Source organism: Chelon labrosus (genome assembly GCF_963514085.1).
Source record: "Chelon labrosus genome assembly, chromosome: 6".
NCBI lineage: Eukaryota > Metazoa > Chordata > Actinopteri > Mugiliformes > Mugilidae > Chelon > Chelon labrosus.
Window position 1 is genome coordinate 18,071,527 of NC_140342.1, and position 17,409 is coordinate 18,088,935.

The 17,409-nt window shown below is 43.7% G+C and overlaps 1 protein-coding gene across 1 annotated transcript; it reads right to left on the reverse strand.

The window, feature by feature from the left end:
• Positions 1 to 6,651: 6,651 nt before the first annotated feature.
• Positions 6,652 to 15,623, reverse strand: LOC311489909 (uncharacterized protein; the record flags this gene model as incomplete). Its single annotated transcript, XM_084547220.1, has 5 exons — positions 14,845 to 15,623; positions 13,063 to 13,222; positions 9,534 to 12,416; positions 8,752 to 9,383; positions 6,652 to 8,388 (listed from the first exon to the last, which is right to left on the reverse strand). Exons 1-5 carry the CDS (start codon positions 15,511 to 15,513, stop codon positions 6,652 to 6,654), a joined length of 6,081 nt encoding a protein of 2,026 aa, XP_084403346.1. The 5' UTR covers positions 15,514 to 15,623.
• Between the last annotated feature and the right edge of the window lie 1,786 nt (positions 15,624 to 17,409).

Below are 17,409 nucleotides of genomic sequence, written 5' to 3' on the forward strand. Positions count from 1 at the left end.
CACACACACATACACACACACACACACACACACACAAACACACACACACATTTCTATATCTCTTTGGCCAAAGTCCCTTTCAGCACCATAGATACAGATTTTGGATCAATATTTAGGCCAGCTGTTTACGCCCAATAAAGTCAGAATATGTGATGTCTGTGCAATATGGCTCTGCTCTCCAATGACTAGTTAAGCCTTATCAGATATTTACTGGGACACAGGCGATCATAAAGAGTTGTCTTTCTCTTATTACATATAGATGGAACAATGTTATTTGTGCTACTCTCGGGTTCCTTTCTTCATTTTTGTGCAGCATTGTGTCATAGCACTAAATGGTGTTCATTCGCCTATCAGCATACATTTTGGTATTAGCGGGAGTTGAGTTTGCATGTTACTGTGAGGTAAAGGGTGGGAGAAAGCAGAGTAAAGCAGCGTCTCGGCCGTTAATTGAGTTTAAAGCACATCACAAGCCTCTGATGATCACGCAGTAGTCCTCAGAGAGAGAACGCTTCAAAGTCACTCAGTACTCGTGGGTTTGTCGCAGCCCCGGAGCGCCACTTTTCCTCAGACTGACCCCTGCAACAGAGTCAAAAAGCTCCTTCTTTCTACGGATGCTCTGACAGGACAGGCAAACCAAGCAGTTGTCTGAGAAAGGGGGGCCCCCAGTGGCTACCTTTTGCCGTATTTTGCAATGACAAGCCATAAACCCCCTTAAACCATGTAAAGGCTCCATTATGCAGCAACAATACTCCACAGCCCCCCTTTATCTACCCTGAGAAAGACTTCCCTAGTTTGAACTTGGGGTATATACGCATACATCTTTGCCTGGAGCCCCCCCTAAGAACCTATGATTGCCTCTGCTTCTCTCCCTTCCTCTGCCTTTTCCCCCCTCTCAGCACACAGAGCTGTCAGTGCTGCAGTGCTGCTGACTTGCTGAGATTCAGTGATTCCGAAGGGAGACGCAGGGCAGCAGAGCTGAGCCAGTGACACTCTACACCTCCCAGCCACGCCTCAGTGCCGCTGCCGGCTGTCCTTTGCTCTGTAGAAAACCTAAAACGTCCGTAAGGGAGCTGTGATGTGATGCGGTTTAGCGATGTTTGTTCACAAGATGACACTTTGAATGCACAAAGATTTCTTTCACAAAGATTTTCCCTTTTTTTGTGTTTGGCCCGGCGGGTGCGGGTGGGCTGCAGCAGTTTGAAGTTGGCACAACGCCCCTGAGATGTGACAGTGCAGGGCTGAACCCCCAGTTGTAAATGTCAAACCAGAGCGTAGCTTTGGCTGGAGTAAAGTGTTTACGGGTTTGGTTGCATACTTGTTGTCCTTATACTTACAGTATTTGTTAGTGGTGACCCATACACAGATGATGAAAATAAAATCGCACAGTAAAAATAATGAAATTTTACTTTTCAACAAAGGTGCAGACACATTAGCAAGAAAAACAATTACTTGCAAGACAGAATGACTCCTTTCAGTGCAATATCATACTAAACGTCATAATAAATTAAGGTAATTTTAACTGCGTTTTTATGTGCTTTTGTGTAGTTTAATGAATAAGAATGTGTTAAAAGGGTATATTACATCTCAGTTAATAACTATGCCTTGCAATTAAATACATATTTTCCCAGTCAAAGAAAGGGATGTTTGAGTATTAATAGCATAAAATGAATCTATTACCCTATCAATAAAGTCACGATATCAGGAGTATGTAAAGACAGTGATTTATGTTGGATGCAAATTTGTCTGTGAATCTGTCTGTGTCTGTGAACGTGCCCTGTTTGAAGCTGATCTTAATAATCTAGCGATGTGTAAGTTAAAGTGAGATCGAGTCTAAACGTAAGGGATGTGGTGGTTCAATTTTTTCCTTAGCTTGGGATCTGAAGGTAATCAGAGAAGAGATTTACATAAGTGATTAAGTTAACTAAACCTGTCGAGGCTCTATGAATCAATGAATGTTTGGGCGGCACAGTGGCATGGTGGTTAGCACTAATGCCTCACAGCAAGAGGGTTCTGGGTAGGAACCCACTGGCCGACTGGGGCTTTTATTATAGATGTGTGGAGCTTACATGTTCCTCTTTACGGGTACTCCGGTTTCCTTCCATCGTCCAAAGAGTCTAAATTGGCAGTAGGTGTGATAGTGAAAGGTTGTCTGTCTCTCTGTGTTATAGCCCTGCGATAGAGTGGCCAGCGTGTACACCGCCTCTCGCCCAATGACAGCTGGGATAGGCTCCAGCCACCCCCGCGACTCTCCAGCGGTTACGGAAAATGAATGAATGAAAGTTAACTAGAATATTGTAACGCATCAACCTGTATGCAAACATAGTGCTTACACCTTTAGACAGTTGGATAATCTATAATAATCTATGAGTGTGCATCACATTTGATAAACTGATCCTGTTTATTTCACTTTGAAATATGGTTAAACATACTGTTTATAGGAGAATAAAATGCGTATATTACAGAGAACTGTGAACATTAGTGCAATATTAATGTAGTTAGTTGCATTCCACTGCATGAATAAAGCTTTATAGTAGTGAAAAGTTAGAAATGTAGAATTATAGGGGCAGGCATAAAGTAGCACCGGACTAATAGAAATAACTAAAGAATAGTTAAAGAAAAGCTGAAAAGCATCAAGGCCGGGGATACAGGAGCCCCAGTGTGAGTAAACAGTGGGACCCCATCGCTAAAACTGTCTATGGAGATTCACATGACCTAACCTTAGAGGCAGGGGTGGGGGCCGTAAAAATTCCTGCTCCCAGGCCCATTATGATCCCGCTCTGCCAGTGTTGGCCACAGAGGCAGACAGAGGAGGCCGGGATTGTCACAAACAGTGCAGGGATTGTGTATTGCTGATCTGTCACCTAACTGCAGCAACAGAATGCAGACGGTGGGCCGCAATTATTGTTGGTAGCCCGGTGTTTGCCAGTGCAACAGTTTGGGCCAAATAGCTCCCATTCCTGGCAATGTTTGGAATTTAGTCCTTTTATTTATTTGTGCTGCTGAGATTCTTGTTGCTTCTCCAAAGCAACAGCGCCGCAGGGGAGCTAATTAAAGGAAGCACAGAGCAAGAATCAAATAAGGCTCGACATTAGTCAGTCGGCCTCTAATGGGACAGGGCAACAGATAAGTTAAATCTTGTTTCTGGGTGTCATCGCTTCAATACCGCAGGCACCGGGCAGCGGAAAAAGGCGCCCTTTGTTTTCATCTCCCATGATGGTGAATCATCGACCCGCGCCCCTGGTAGCCATAGCAATCGTCCCCAATATTATTTCCCAGAGATGAAACTGCGACAGAGACAGATTCACAAACTCTCCCGGGCAAATTGGTGATTTGTTTTTTGCTTATAAAGCTGCATTTGCAAAAGTGTGTCTCCTTCTTTTGCCAGTTTCTCGTTTTTTTGGACTGATTAATTGGTTCTCCGTGGGTCACGACCGCATATTTATGGAGGGAGTTTAGCAGTGCATGGTGTTTGTTGCACATGGAGAGCAGAATGAAGTACATCTAAATGATGAGACAGATGAGGCATGTCAGGTTTTTTTTTGGCACTGGTGGAAAGTAAGAACATTTACGTGTTTACGGAGCTTTACAAGTTACTGGTTCGTTATCACAAAATGCTTTGTGGCAGGAGAGCAGCCCATTTAAATGTCTCACACGGTTTCATTTGAAAAAGCTTTTTCCTTTTTGCTGCAAGCTGCCTAAAAGGAGTTAAGATATCTCCACCTCAGACAGATATAACAGTAAAATGCTTCTGAATCCAATAAGATATCATATATGAAGTGTTTTACTGCAGAACCAGTGCTGATAATGCATCTGGACTCACAATTTACCTAACATGAGGAACTTTCTCTTCTCCACATGCAGCGATTTGCATTTCTCCAGCGCTCTTTTCTGTCAGCGGCGAGCACAATAAGCAGAGAAGGGGCAGGCGCTCATTTCCAGTAATGGAGCTTCCACTGGATACCTTTGGACCACAGTAACAACAGAGGAATTAAACTGCAGGGGCCGGTTTCCAAATCTCCATAGTGACTGGCAAAACCCTTGGAAAGTATCCAGAATGGTCACTTTGTAAAGACCTCACTCTCTTTCTCTTTGTCTCCCTTTTTCTTTGTGTCACTCTGTGCATGTGTGAGTGATTGGGTCAGGGACGGGGAGGGGGAAACACCCACGCACTGTTAGCTAGAGCACTTCCCAGCATCCCCCCCCCCCCCCCCCAGCAGCACTGTCAAATTATCACGTGCAACCCGTCAGATAAAAAGCATAAAATTGTCCCAGTGAATTATCCCCGTGCAAATTAACACCTGCTGTCATCTGGTCATACTTATTTCCAGGATAATATCCTCAGGTCACACATATTTCAAGCCGGTCTGTCAGCGATGATCACATCAAGTGTCACTTGCATATGGCTGGCTGCATCGGGGTGTTGGGGGGGGCATCACCGAGCCTGACTGACATCTGCAGATGACACTCAGACTCTCCTCTGCATCCTCACCGGCCTGAGGACGAGTGGAGGAGACTGAGGGATCAAACCTCGCCGACTTGTTTCCAAAGTCAGAAAGATATTGAAGTTTTTTTTTTTGATCACTTGAAGAGGCGGGAATAATCTGAGCATTGTAAGCCCAAGGCTCGTTCAGAAGTCACATGCTGCACTTATTTAACAACCTCGCAAAATTCAAATGTCAGCCGAGTCCGGAGAGATGCTTCCAGGCAATCGTCACAAAAGGGACTATTTTCACTATATCAACCCGAAATGTAACTTTTAGGAGGCAGGGCTGTGTGTTTGGCAGTGAGTTTGGTTCTTAAATGTTATGTTATATTCACCCTGACACACCGGCTGACTTATTCATGTGACTGACTGGTTAATTCATTGGTGAATAGCGCGGCTGACAAGCAACTCATCCCACTGTATTAAACAAGACTACTGATTGACAGTCGTCTTTATTTGTTGTTTCTGGTGGTGAAAAACTGCACACGGTCTGATTCTACCAGTGTGAATAAGCTTTAATCACAGGTTCACGTTCAATAGAGTTAAAATGTTAAAATATTGACAACTTCAGCTACACATCCAGCGTGAGGTGCTGAAAGAAGGCACATAAAGGAAGTTAAAACCCAGAAACAAAAACTTTCACGTATTCTTCTACCGCCGCTCTTTCTGAGGATTTTGTTTCTCCAATATTTCAGAAATAACTTTATATCTGAGGAAAGTTTAACCTGACATGACATTAGTCAGTTTTATGCTGGTGGAGTGTAATGGGACCTTCAAACCTGTAGGGGGCAGCAGAATCAAGTTACACTACACTAATCTAACTCTTCAAGGTTGATTATTACAGATACAGAGCATCGTCACCATTCATTTGGTGTCTGAGTACACCGGATGAATGTAAATCCTTTCTTTTTTTTGCTCCGTTTTTGGTCTCAACCACCTCCTGAGGTAAATATGTGGTACTTTAAATTACACTGGCAGCCACCCACACGGCTTCAGACTCCTCTTTAAGCCATGATACACTTAAAATATATTGCACCACTGTTTCCTGTGTAAGTTAAAGCTGCTTTCAAATTAGTTTTTCAGCTGACACAATCATTTGTCAAAATCCTGAAATGAACACGCACTGCTTATTCTGCATTAAAGGGGATCTACTGTTTTTTTACAACCTGGACAATCTTTTTTTACAAAGTGGAACACCGCGTATATCCATATAGTGGGAGTGATTGGGGCACCGAAATGCAGCCTCTAAATAATGCATTATTTGCCGCGAAACTCGTTCATTTTACCAATGTTTTGTCATGATATGCTAGTGCTATTCCCCGTTGAGTCCGGAGTTACCTGTTATCATCATCCCGGGTCTGTAGATTGACCTACTAACCTCTGACATGGGTGATGTCATCTCTGCACCTGTAATTTGCTACTGCTAGTTTTTTGCAACGTGGCTGAATATTTTTCCAATTCTGAGGTTGCGGACGACGACTTTGTTTATGATGGACGTTCTTACGGTTTTGAGCCAGACTATACAGATGAGGAGCTCGTTGAAAGGAGGATTGGCCAAGGACAGCTGGCCAAAGAACAACAAACCGCTGCATCCGTAACTCCGGAGTAACGGGGAATAGCACTAGCGTATCATAACAAAATATTGGTGAAATTAATGAGTTTCGCGGCAGATAATGCGTTATTTAGAGGCTGCGTTTCGGTGCCCCAGTCACTCCCATTATATGGATATACGCGCCGCTCCGCTGGATCTAAATATTGTCCGAATGACTCCAAATGACACCAAAGTTATATGGGTGAGTAAAGGCTCCTATTTTATGCCAGAAATAAGGTCCAGGTTGTAAAAAAACGGTAATTCCCCATTAATCTCAACAAACAATAAAATGCAAGCAATACTAAGTCATATTAAATATTACAGTAATAGTAACAGTCGAGAGCATTGAATGAGTAAAAATATATAGTTATAACCATCACTAGAAAGACAGTAATTGAGTGATCATGTGTAAACTTATATTTTTGTCTATATTAAAACAGGAATAAGAGGCACAACTCTCCTCAGTCACCACACACACATCTATGGGTCTGGTGAGGCTGCAAACAATAAAACTTTCCTAGCTGCATTACAAGAAATTAACTGTGTGAAAGTTCCTGTTAAACATAACGTCCTGCTTTCATAGTATTGGACAGTACTGGCCGCATCTCAGGTGCAGTGTTTCCAGTGAGTCTTGAGCTCGCAGTGCATTCCCTCCTCCACCAGATGTCCTTCTTGTCTCAGTCACAGCTGAGGACTCCCCCTCGGGATGCACTTTCCTGTCAGGGATTTTAAACTCCACTGATGCAAACGAAGACAGGCTGCCATTTTTGTTTGTCCAAGTTTTAGAGGTATCAATGGTAGGGGACACCCTGAAGCCTCTCCCTCTGACGCTGCCTGAATCCTTTTTCCCACTTTTGACGCTGGACTCGTCCAGGAAGGGGTCAGAGTCGCTTCCGTGGGGCATGTTGAAGTAGCTGCACTTTGGGGTTTGAGGTTTCGCCATCTCCTCGAGCTCAGAGGAGGATATGGTTGTGAGAGGGTTGGTCTGGATTTTATGAGGGGGTGGGGAATCCTCGCTGTTGTTGTCCTGACCGGTGTCCATGGATGTGCTGTCCAAATTATCGTACATTCCCAGAGAGACTGGAGGAGACTTTCTAATGAGATGGTTCTCCTTTAGGAGCCATCTACCTCGATCAATCAAAACCCCATCAGTGGAGTTGAATGAAATGCACTGGGCGGCCTGCGCAGGAGCTTCGGCGTCTGCTTTTAATGAGCTTGCAGCACTGAAATAAGACAAATCCCTAGAGGCCTTGGTGCCTGAATCACTGGAGGAAAAACTACCTGAGCTTTTCGAATTACTTGCATAGGACAGTTTTGAGTTGGGCCGCTCCACATTTGCTCCTTTAGTCCTGACTGGAGAAGGTTTCTCTGCCGCCTCTTCTCCACTCTCTGAAACGATATCTACAGACTCCTGAGACTTGTATCCGCCGCTTTCTGATGTTTCTGGTCTGTAATCAGACAAATCGGAGGTGTTTGGGCTCGGGAGACGTTTCAGACCATAAGAACTGTCCTTTCTAATCTTTGTGACCGCGGTCAGAGGGGTTTGCACGACTCGAGCATTGTCAGGCTCGATCCTAATGTTCCCTTGGGTGTCGTATGTGAATATAAGCGAGGAGGACTGGAGGGCGTAGTTCACAAAGTCAAGTAATTCCTGCGATATTTCCGCCGGATGGGCTGAACTGTTGCTTCTCGCCTCGTCCTCGTCGAGTTCGTTGACAGTGTCCGTGCCGTTACCCTTGTCGTCCTCACAGGACCCCTCATAGGAATATTTAGTTGGCGATTCGGCGTTGGGTTCGGCATTTTCTTCTTCACAGCTACTAGCGTGTGGCTGCAAACAGGAAGCCTCTTCTAGCTCGTTTTTGCAATCCTTATCGTCAGACAGACTGTCCTCTGTGTTGTTTCCTTCTTTTGCTTCATCCTCCGATGGTTTTTCAGCCTGATCTAACTCCTCGTTTAACTCCTTTTCCTCCTCGTTGTCCGCCTCCTCTTCATCGAAAACTTGCCCAGCTAACTCCTCTACAGCCTCCTTCTCTTCTGTTGATTCTTCCTCCTCACTAGTTCCTGTTTTCTCCGTGTCCTTGTCACTTTCTTGCACTTCCTCATCTGTGACTTCCCTCGATCTAATGTCTTCTGTACTTTTTACCCCAATATCCTCCTCCTCCTTCTCCTCCTCCTTCTCCTCCTCCTCCTCATGTTCCCTTTCATCTTCCTCCTCCGTGTCCTTGTCACTGTCTTGGACTTCCTCATCTGTGACTTCCCTCCATCTAATGTCTTCTGCACTTTTTACACCAATATCCTCCTCCTTCTCCTCCTCCTCCTCCTCATGTTCCCTTTCATCTTCCTCCTCACTGTCCTCCTCCTCTTCGTTGTTTTCCTCTATAACCACCTCTGTTATCTCTTCCTTCTCTTCTTCTTTTCCCTGTTCCTCATCTTCCTCATTTCTCTCCTCAATTTCCTCCTCCTCCTCCTCCTCGCTGTTTTCCTCCTCGTCTGCCTCTTCCTCAGGCTCATCTTCCTCATTTCTCTCCTCAATAGCCTCTTCCATTTCGGCTTCCTCATCTGTCTCCTCCATAACTTTCTCCTCTACATCAATCGTTCTCGTAACGGGATCGGCTTCTCCTTCCTCCTCCTCCTCCTCCTCCTCCTCCTCTTCCATCTCTTCCCTTTTATTTTCTACCTCCTCTTCCTCATCTCGCTCCTCACTATCTCCCCTTATTTCCTTCACCTCCATTTGCACCTCAGTTACCTCTTCCTCTGCTTCCTCTACACCCTCAATCATATGATCTGACTCCTCATCGTTTACCTCCTCATCCATCTCTTCAATCGCATTTTCTACTTCTTTCTCTTCACCCGCATTTTTATCCACTTTTTCTTCTTCCCTCTGACTAATCTCCGCCCCTTGGTTCTTCTCAGTTTCCTCCTCCTCCTCCTCTCTGTTTTCTTCCTCGTATGCCTTTTCCTCTGGCTCATCTTTCATCTCCTCCTCTGTCTCGTCAACGCCTTCTCTCTCATCGGTCTCCTCAACGCTATCACCCTCTCTTGTTTCATTGGCCACTAATCCTTCCTCCATTTCCTCTTCCTCTCCTCCCTCTAATCTTTCCCCCATCTCTTCTTCATCCGCTGTCATCTCTTCCTCTGACCCTCCTACAACTTTCTCAACAGATTCGCCACCACTTCCTACGTCCGCTTTCTGTTCTGCCTCTTCTTCCGCCTTTTCCTCCCTTTCCTTATCTTCCGCTTCGTTCCCTTCATCATCATCCATCTCTTTCAGATCCTCACATTCACTGATCTTCACCCCTTCTCCATCATCTACTTGGTCCGTTTCTCTGTTTTCTTCTGTTTCTTTTTCTTCATTTGTAAATAACTCTTCTCTTTCTGTCTGTAATTCCTGAGCTTCATCAGGTTCTTGGTTTGACTCTCCTATAATATTTGTCTGTTGGTTATAAGCTGCATCATTACTCGGCTCCGGTGATAGCTTTGTTTCATCGTTGCATTCTTTGACAAACTGCTCAACATCTTCCTCCGAGTCCGACTGGTTTCTTTCAGGTTCTACAAACGTGCTCTCCTCTGCGGGATAAAAACTTTTAGTGTATTGGATCGCTGACACGATCTCTTCTCTGAGATCCTGTGGCATATTCAGCTCCTCCATCAGCTCATCGATGCCCGAATGCTGACTCCCAAACACATCGCCGCCTTCCGAGGCGACGTCCAGCGCGAACTCGGTTTCCGAAACTTTGGGGGAAAGCGGCTCACTCTCGAGCCTCTCCCTCAGAATCTGGAAATCCTTCCAGCGCTCTCTCATCTGAGAGGACGCTCTGCTTTGCAAATCAGTCAAACTCGCCCTCTGCTCCTCCTCGTCCTCTATGGCGGAGATTTTCTGCAGGGATTCCATCATTAGCATGGCCTCGGAGGTGGTTCTTGATTGGCTATTTTCTCCTGCTGCGGAGCCTTTTACGGTGTCATTTAGAGTCACGACTGACAAGAACGACAAGAAGGCCTTACACGACGAGCCGAACACTGAGGCTACTTGTGTAGGGAAATCTGGAAGACTGTGGGACTTTTCCAGGCTGGTCGTCGTGTTGGCGTCCGATGCTCTTCTGATGCACTGAATCGATGAACAAAGTTGCCGCAAGACGGGTTTTATCTTTGCTTTTGGGCTCAACATGTTGGATGAGGATGCTTCACTGTCAGCCGGACTGAGGTTCTCTGCAGATTTGTGCAACTTCAGCCTGCTCTCTTGCTGCACGGGGTCAACCCTGACACTTGGCATTGAAACACATAAACCCAGTGCTTTGTGTTCGGTGTGCAGCAGGGTGGTTGCAGGCCCTTCGTGGTAAAGAGGAACTGAGAGACAAGAAACAGATTTCTTGACTGCACTGCCGGGGTAAGCATAGTATTCCTCTAAATTAGTCTTGCATTCACTCTTTTCATCTGATTCAGAATCACCGCCGATCTGAAATACAACCTTCGGCCGAGGTTCGGTTTCATCTGCGGCTGCCTCCTCCGTGTATGGCACTGCTTCTGGGCTGACGTTCTCCAACCAGTTCTCGACGTATTGGTGGATTTCAGAGGGTGAAGGATTGAGAGAAGGCAGAGAAATGCTCTCGCTCTGCTGTAAAGACATTTTAGGCGACGATATCGTGTTTTCAGTCATGGATTTTGGCTTGCTAACTGTCTTCTTGCCTGACAAATTAGATTTCTTTGTTTGTAAAATATCTGATATGTTCTTTTTCATTTGAGGCCTTCCAGTTGGAGAATTTACATTATGGCCATTGTACTTAGCAGCTGCTTGTCTCTTTGGAGGGTTTTTTTTCACGTTTTCACTGCTAACTAATAAGGCTGTGTCCTTAGGCTTCTTTTCATCTTTCATAGATTTCTTAGACTCCTTTTCTGATTTCTTTTCCGCCCCTTTACTCTTCTGACCACTTTTAGCACTTTCTGATGAATTCAAACTCTTCTTTCTCACACTGGCATCGCTGCTTATCTTTTCAGCAGATGAATGTTTGCTATTTTTTGACGTGCCAATCGTGCCTTCCTTTGTTTTTTTATCGGGGCCGCTTGTTGAAGTTGAACTATTCCTAGTTGACTTAATCACTTTTTTCTTCTTCATGCTTTTGTCTTTTTTTACCATCTCCCGGATGTGCGCGTCTGTTGGAGTTTGGGCTTCGTTCTCAGTCCCGGAAGACAGATTGTTTGCAATCTTGTGTGCGAGAGATACTGATTCTGATGACAGTGACAACATCTCTTCTTTTTGCCTGTGTAGTGAGTCAGCAGTGGGTGGCTGCCAGCTACAATCTATATCACAATCATTGCTAGATGAACGAGGCCCTGAGTCAGTGGATGGTTTGCTTTCTGGCGCCGGGGTGGAGCCGTGCAAAGGAACGCCGTCTACGCTATAGTCCTCATTTGCAACGTAGTTGTCATAGCAGCCTTGACTCTCATAGATGTGCATCACAGTCTCTGTCACCTCCATACCATTATTCTGTATCTGAAGGACTTCAGCTACCCCTGCCGACCTGAGAGAAGAACTGGAGCATTTGTTGCTCGCTCCTGCAGACGCTGTTTTCCGCGGTTTCGGTATTGGTCTATTGCTGCTGCTGCTGCTGTGTCTGACAACGCAGTAGCCCTCAGTCGTCTCGCCATCAGCCGTCCTCTCCATGTAGGAATAATGTCCCAGGGTGCTTTCTTGAACCCCTGACTGTGTCACCATCTTCACGCTCTCAACAGACGCCTTCTTGTTAACATGTCGAGGACCTGGCGTAGGAGTACGTTTGAAACCGGTTTTTGATTTGCCCAAAGTACTCGAAGTATAGCCTTCGTACATTCTTTCGTCATAAAAGCCGACGTCCTTTCCAGCCCCAGCGGGATGGTTCTCCTCCTTCGTTTCGTCCTCACCAATAGACGAGGAGGCTTTGGCAACGGCATTGTTTGAGTCAGGTGAGCTGTTGCCTGACTCAGAAGCAGAGGCACAAACTGTCCTCTTGCTAAGGCTGGTGCGGCTGAGTGTGGTAGTCCAGTGGAGCATCTCCTCCTCTTTGATGGTCAGATGAACCTTCATCTCCACCGTCATGCTTCCATCTTGATTCACACGGAAAGACTTTTCAATATCGTCCTCCTGAGGTAGAATGCAAGGAGGATGATCCTTGTCCACCCTCTCAGTTCCACACGAGTCCACGGACATGTGCCGCTGGTTGACTTCTGTTTCAGGTGATTCTTGGTGGTGGTGCGGGTGGCTGCTCATGCTTCCATTTTGAGACTTGTTTATCTGGTTGACAATATATCGCTCCGATGACAGGGAGAAGTTCCTGGAGCCTCTTCCACTGGAGAAAGATTTGTTCTTCTCTTTGATTTGTTTGATGAAAATACAGGTGGGGGACAGAAAAAGAAAGAAAAATATTTCAGACATGAGTCATGTAGTATTCATGTTGGTTTGATAGGTGTATTTAAAGAAACACAGGAATATGCCCATTTGCTTTCGAGCTAATGTCTTGTTTAAAAAAATATAAGCTTGAATCTGTTGCCAAGTAGCTTTGCTTATCATAAAAGCTGGAAAAACCGTATGCCCACCAAACTGACCAGACAACCAGTAAATACTTCTCATTTTTGTATGCATTAAGTAAACAAGCTATAACATGAGTTTGCCATGTAGCCCGACTAGCTGGTTTCCCATGTTTCCACCCATGTTTACGCTAAGCTAAAGATTTTGGGCTGCAGTGTTATATTTACTAAACTGACACTTAACAAGAAAACAAATATTTCTCAAAATGTGTAACTGTTCCTTCAAAGGTTCATTTTCATTGCCAAGAGAGATGTTAAGTACATTCACATGGGAGGTTGTTGAGAAAGAAATATGTACGGTGGTCAATATCGAGAGACAAAATCATTTTTTGTCATTTACCATTATTTACTATGTTGGTCTAAGAATATACTGTACATCATATCACGAATACTAACATTTATCATACCTATGAGACTTCTTAATACTTACGTGTTCTGAGTTGCAATGTGGACGGTTCCGCGGTTTCCACGTACATGACCTGTCCCACCTGGCCAGCTCTGTGATAACCAAGGTTTCCTAATCTGAATGGCTCGTTGCCCGCTGCCACAACAACTCCAGAGCACAAGATGAGTGCACTGAGTCCATCAACCTAACGGAGGAGGATAAACAAGTTTCACACAATGAAAGGGAACAATATGTTTGTTTGTTTTTTTTTCATTTATATACTACGGTTAATTTGAATTTATCACACACTTTATACGTGTTCTACTCCTGAGCTTCCTTGAAGATTTCTGTTTGCAATATCACTTAAAATTTGCTTGAGCAAGTAGTACTATTTATTCATGCCACACGTTACCTTAAATCACAGATAAATAACGAGGTTCTGATGGTGTTGGATGTTTTTAAACCTTTAACTTGAAGCTTCCTGTTGCTGTTGAAGGACATACGGGATTATAGTGTTAACTCACTGTGGGGTAGATATTTAGATAGCAGCTCTTAGCTCTTCTTGGAATGCTTGTATCGTGTAAAGTAATATATAAAAAGCCCTGATTCTTAATCTCTGAAACATTTATGACAACAAAAATTAAGCACAAAGGTTGTTTTTTTAATTTTAGTTATGTATTTAGTTGAGCATCACCACTAAACAATCATCCTAAAAGCCATAAAAAAATACAAACATATAGACTAAATTTACTCATCAGTTCGACCACAGCCACTAAGTTTAAATCTTTTTAAAATTTAAAAATGAACATCTACGGTTGCGTGACATCTGGGGAGACTCCAAATGATGGCCGGACTAAGTCCATGTGATACAGTGGAAAGCCCAGGAACAATTGTCAAACCAGGTGATTATCTAAGTGAGGAAATAGAGAATAACAACTGTGTTTGTGTCCGTCTGTCTTGAAGATATAGCCTTAGGTATCCTGAGATAGAAATAACAGTATATTAGGGTCAAGAACCGTCCCACAGACCCACATGGCATGGCCCTAACAGAAAAGCACATTTTCAGCCTAAAAAATATATATATTTTTCAGGGATCGTCAAAAAAACTTAAACTCTGCAGCTGTTACATACATCTTTAGTAATCTAATGCGATTCAGGTTGACTAACCTGCCCATAAAACTAGCTTGCATCGGACCAATCTAAATTTTTAACATTAAAAAATATAATTGATTATCCAGTTCGCCCTTGTTCACCTTTGTATCTACCAATGTGGCTGAGGAAGATATAGGTCGAGGTAGACAGCTCTTTGTGGATATAGTACAATCAACTGTATTCTCTAAGCCATGGCCCCTTGAGCTTTCCAATCAAATTTGAAGGATTATTTCAATCCCCCATATTCATTATGATTTGTAAGTCATTACTTAATATATAGTATATTTAATGAGTCAATGTGACTTTAAACAAATAGGCTATATTTTTTTGTCCACTCTATATAAAGCTGGAGCCAGCGGCTAGCTACTTTAGCTTAGCATAAAAAATGGAAACTGAGAAAAACAGCTAGCCTTGCTCAGTCCAAATGTAACAAACGTAGTCTTCTACCAGTTTTAAAGCTCACGGGGAAACAGTGTAGACATTACCGTAAAACAGTTTGTGGTATCAGCTGGTTGCTTGTTTCCTGTCTTTATGCTAAGCTCCCTTGTTGCTTGCTTCATCTTTTGAATGTGTAGGTTTGAGAGAGGTATTTCGTTTTTGAACTGGTAAAGATGCTAACCTAGATCAAGCTAACATTTCATCCATTTCACTGACGCATCGATTCCGACCACTTACTCTTCTGCCTTCCAAAGAGTACAGCTTCAGCACTGGGAACTGCAGGATATGGGAAAGGTAATCCAGCAAAGCGTCAAAAGTTGGTGCTGTTCTTTTTTGCAACACAATTGTGCGTTTGACCGTGGGATCCCTGTTCTTGATGACCTCAAGCCTCTTTGGTGTCCGTACCGCTGCCCTCTCTGTGACCCTTGCTGGCCTGATGGTGACTTCATTCCTTCTCTCGAACTGACTAAATCTGAGTCCTCGACGCCTCAGTTGTCTTGCGCTGAGTGGTCTAGTTGTATTCCAAGGTACCTGCCGCCGGTTCACCTCATTCAGATTTAGCGGCTTCACCCGTTTCTGGTCAGAACACACATAAGCTCCTCCGTCTTGTAAGTCATCTAAAGCCCTAACCACATGAGTCCCCCGAGGGGTGGTGATGGTCCTCACTCCAAACGGCAGAGGCACTTTCTTAGACAGAGCGTCTAGCAGAGCATCAAATGTCTTGAAGGTGCGGGCGTTGATGACCATGCGATGCCCGCTGAATTTATAGTCACCGCTTTTGTAGAAGCACACTCGTTTGGAAGCCGAGGGATCAGAGATGGACTGTAAGGGTCGGGAGGGTAACGTCTGTCCACTGCCAGAGGACAATCCCTGGGCAGGGCGCTCCTGGACGGGTGTGTTGCTCATATTGTGCGGAGGTGGCTAGCAAAATAAAGAATGGACAGAGATCATAAGGATTCAGAATTTTAGGCCAACACATGTAAATCGTGTCATGTGGTAAATGCACTGACCGTAGATATCAGTAAAATGTTTTACTTTAAACTGCCTTTGTGTGAAAGGGATTGCTTACTCCATTGGTGATATCAGGATTTAAAGCAACTATTAACATTAGGTGACTAGATCTCATTGCAGTTAAGTCTAGACACTCTTAAGATGTGAGATGTGGTATTTTTCTGGATAAAAAAGTAAAGTATTCATGACAAAACATATGCTTGTATACTTCCTCTTCAGATATGAGCTCCATACTATAACACATTGTCAAATTAAATTACACAAATATTGTATCCCATCTAATGCTGCTTCCATCTCGCAGTAGTTCTCCACTGTTATAGGACCACTATCACGCCATCTTACTTTTAGCGTCAGTTTTGTCTCCTAATTGTCTTGTTGGTTATTTCAAACACGGTTGACTAAAGTGCTATGTCTTTATTGATGGATAATGCATGTTTGCCTTGTACTTTAGCATATCTACTACATAATACAAAGACATACCTAAGTTAGTTAGCCTATAACGTCATAAATGTTAATAGGTTGCAAAAGAAAATCTATGTTTTTCATGAACCACACCAGGATCGAGTGAGACTGCATCAAGTTTAGCTAAGCGTGCCTAATAAACTGGCAGTTTATTAAAGTTGGTTGTAGAATATATTCATATATTAATAGATAATATGGATGTGGTTGCTACAGAAAGACAATGCAACAGAATAGAAAATAGCATCATTTGTACGTCAAAAGAAAACATCATGTGTTAAAGAGCCTTTAGAGGTTTGTCTACAGTAAAGAGAACATATATGGTTTTAGGGAACAACGTTATGGCAATTCTAATGTAGTTCCCTGTAGCTCAAATAATAACCCACCAACAGTACTGTGAACACAGGTCGTACACAACTCAAAGATATCAGCCATTCAGACAAAATTACATCCCGTGGCTAATGAAGACAATAATTATCTGGCAGACAAACAAAAAGCTTACCTTATAGCTCACATTTCAGCTTAATTAACCGCTAAATTAACAGCCAAAGTAACAGAATGTGCGCCTCCGTTACTCCTCCGTGCGCTGGTCAAAGCCTCTCAGCAGCGCTCGAGGGCTATTTTGAGACGCGCAACATCATGGCCAATTTGCTTAATCTTTGCTCACACTTAATCAGCATATCAAGATAAGGTAACAACAAAGGGGAAACGCAGAGGAAGTGTGCCGCAGCAGACTGGGACTTCTTTCATTTGTGGGAAAAAAATAGTTTGTAGGAAATATTGAAAAACATTATTTTTCTCTTATGGTGTGGGACCATCATTTGCATTGTTCAAAATGGCGGAACATGTATTTGTCTGTATAAGAAATCTAACTTTATATTAAAAAAGAGATAAATGTTCCATTGGTTTTCTCTGTTCTCTCCACCACAAATTTCTCTCGTCATTTGCACTGGAAGTTAAAGCGAGAAGCAAACTAACTGAATGGACGAGTAAGTAAAAGGCTCAGTGAGTACCGCAATTAATAAATAACAGGGAAAGTAGTGGTAAAATATTGTGAAAGTATGCAGACTCTCTGGGGTTAAATGATATAAGTAAATCTTTACCGCTATCAGGAGATACCACAGGTGGCTAGGACTGTTTCTAATTTGCAGGCAGCCTGCATAATCAGATTTGAGAGGTCTTGGCCTAATAGGGATTAGGTTAAAGATTTTGCGCACTTGCTGACAGCATGAGGCAGAATAAGGTCTTTAGAGAGCACTTTTACCTCACAGCAGGTATTGGAAATCCACCGTCAGATTTCAGGTCACACAATGCATCCGTTTTTGGACTTGG